The 1782-nt window shown below is 39.5% G+C and overlaps 1 protein-coding gene across 1 annotated transcript in view; it reads left to right on the top strand.

The window, feature by feature from the left end:
• KIDINS220 (kinase D interacting substrate 220) overlaps positions 1-1782 on the top strand; it is a 133687-nt gene that overhangs the window by 35810 nt on the left and 96095 nt on the right. The window contains exons 6-7 of the mRNA XM_023511805.1: positions 160-258; positions 1024-1125. Coding sequence (XP_023367573.1) covers positions 160-258; positions 1024-1125 — 201 coding nt within the window. The remainder of the gene's footprint in view (positions 1-159; positions 259-1023; positions 1126-1782) is intronic.

The raw sequence follows: 1782 nt of genomic DNA, 5'->3' as shown, positions 1-1782 counted from the left end.
CACTCTACCGAGGGCGATAATGTGAGACTCTGTCTCTAAAAAAAAAAAAAAAAAAAAAAACCTGGATGGCATTACCTTCATAAAACATTGGTTGATAAAGATAGTCACAGCATGAACGTGATCCCCAGTTTTATCTCCCTCTCCCTCTCTGGTCCCCAGGGAGGATGGACGGCTCTCATGTGGGCCTGTTACAAAGGCCGCACCGATGTGGCCGCGTTGCTGCTTTCTCACGGTGCCAATCCAAATGTGACTGGTTTGGTAAGTGTCAATAAAAATTCATTTGTAATATAAATGGTAAGTTTTCTTAGGGAATACTTAAGGCTGATTATCCTTGACTTCAAAGTGGATAGAAATTTAATGTATCTTATTAAATAATAATAATTAGCATGTGCTTTCCTGAACCACATTTCCTGATACAATAATGAGAATTTTTTTTCTCATGCTAAGTTCTCATTTTTTGTTAACATGCAGCACGTAGGCCTTAAATGTTAACTATATAACATTTCAGAAAGAGATTGTGAAATCCTTAGTCATCTTCCTGGTTTTTTTTTTTTTGAGTTGTGCATCCTTAACCTGAATTTCCTTAAAGAAAACATTTATTTATAATGTCTAACAGACATTTATTTACCAAATAACCATGCTATTTTCCTATACATTCTGTTATATATATTCACATTTCTCTTATATTACTTTCTTCTAATTAGTATTGCCTATTGGCTAGATAATCACATTTTAATGTATTGAATTTATAATTGTGTTCATAATATGTTTATTTAAGGTTGGGTGCATCTTAGTTACTATTTATGTATTATGAGTGTTATGTGTGTTTTTAAAGCGGAGAATAGTTTGTAACTTGATTTTTAAAAAGTACTACTCTGTGTTACTTCTTTTGGTATTTACTTTGCGTAGCAAATGCGTGTTGAATATCCATCTAAAAGATTTTCTTTCCTTCTCTCCCTCACTCCCTTCTTCACTTGTTGCCTCTCTCCCCACCCTCCCCGTCTGCCTGTCCGTCTCTCTCAGCAGTACAGTGTGTACCCAATCATCTGGGCAGCAGGGAGAGGCCACGCGGATATAGTGCATCTTCTACTGCAAAATGGTGCTAAAGTCAACTGCTCTGATAAGGTGGGTCAGCGAGTCTTCCCAGGTCTCAGTCGTGCTGTGTCCACTCAGACTGTCAAGTTACAAACGTTTTCATGTGTTCTCATGAGTCTGCTTTAATGCATTGTATGTTTTTGTATATTAAATACATTTTACATAGATGCATATCTGAAAGATAGATCCCTTACTATATCATGTACTAAGTGTCCTTCTGGTGTATTTTATGTCACGTTTATCATTCTCAAGAAAATAAGCAGGGCGAATGGCTCTAGCCATTGTTTGAGGGCATTAGCCTGTCTTCATTGTTTGAAGTTTTCTGTTGGAACTTTTCTTCTACCTTAAGTCTAATCTGCCTATCTTTGTGTTGTGAAAATATTCTTTCTAAAATTCAAGTGTGGTTAACTTTCTCTTGTGTTTAAAATCCTATAGAACTCTAATGACTATCCTTGGTATGTATGGTGGATGAAGATAGGCCTGGCCCCCTCTCTCTCCTTCCTCCTGCTCCCTGTACCCGCTGTCCCCCTGTGTGCCTGCCCCCACGTGACTCTCAGGATCCTGAGTGCACCCATTCTCTTGCTGTGGGCCGTGCCTGCCCCCACGTGACTCTCAGCATCCTGAGTGCACACATTCTCTAGCTGTGGGCCGTGCCTGCCCCCACGTGACTCTCAGCATCCTGAGTGC

The sequence above is a fragment of the Otolemur garnettii genome, unplaced genomic scaffold, assembly GCF_000181295.1.
Source record: "Otolemur garnettii isolate 467f Iridium unplaced genomic scaffold, OtoGar3 scaffold00022, whole genome shotgun sequence".
Lineage (NCBI taxonomy): Eukaryota > Metazoa > Chordata > Mammalia > Primates > Galagidae > Otolemur > Otolemur garnettii.
This window is presented reverse-complemented; position numbering and strand designations above follow the sequence as displayed.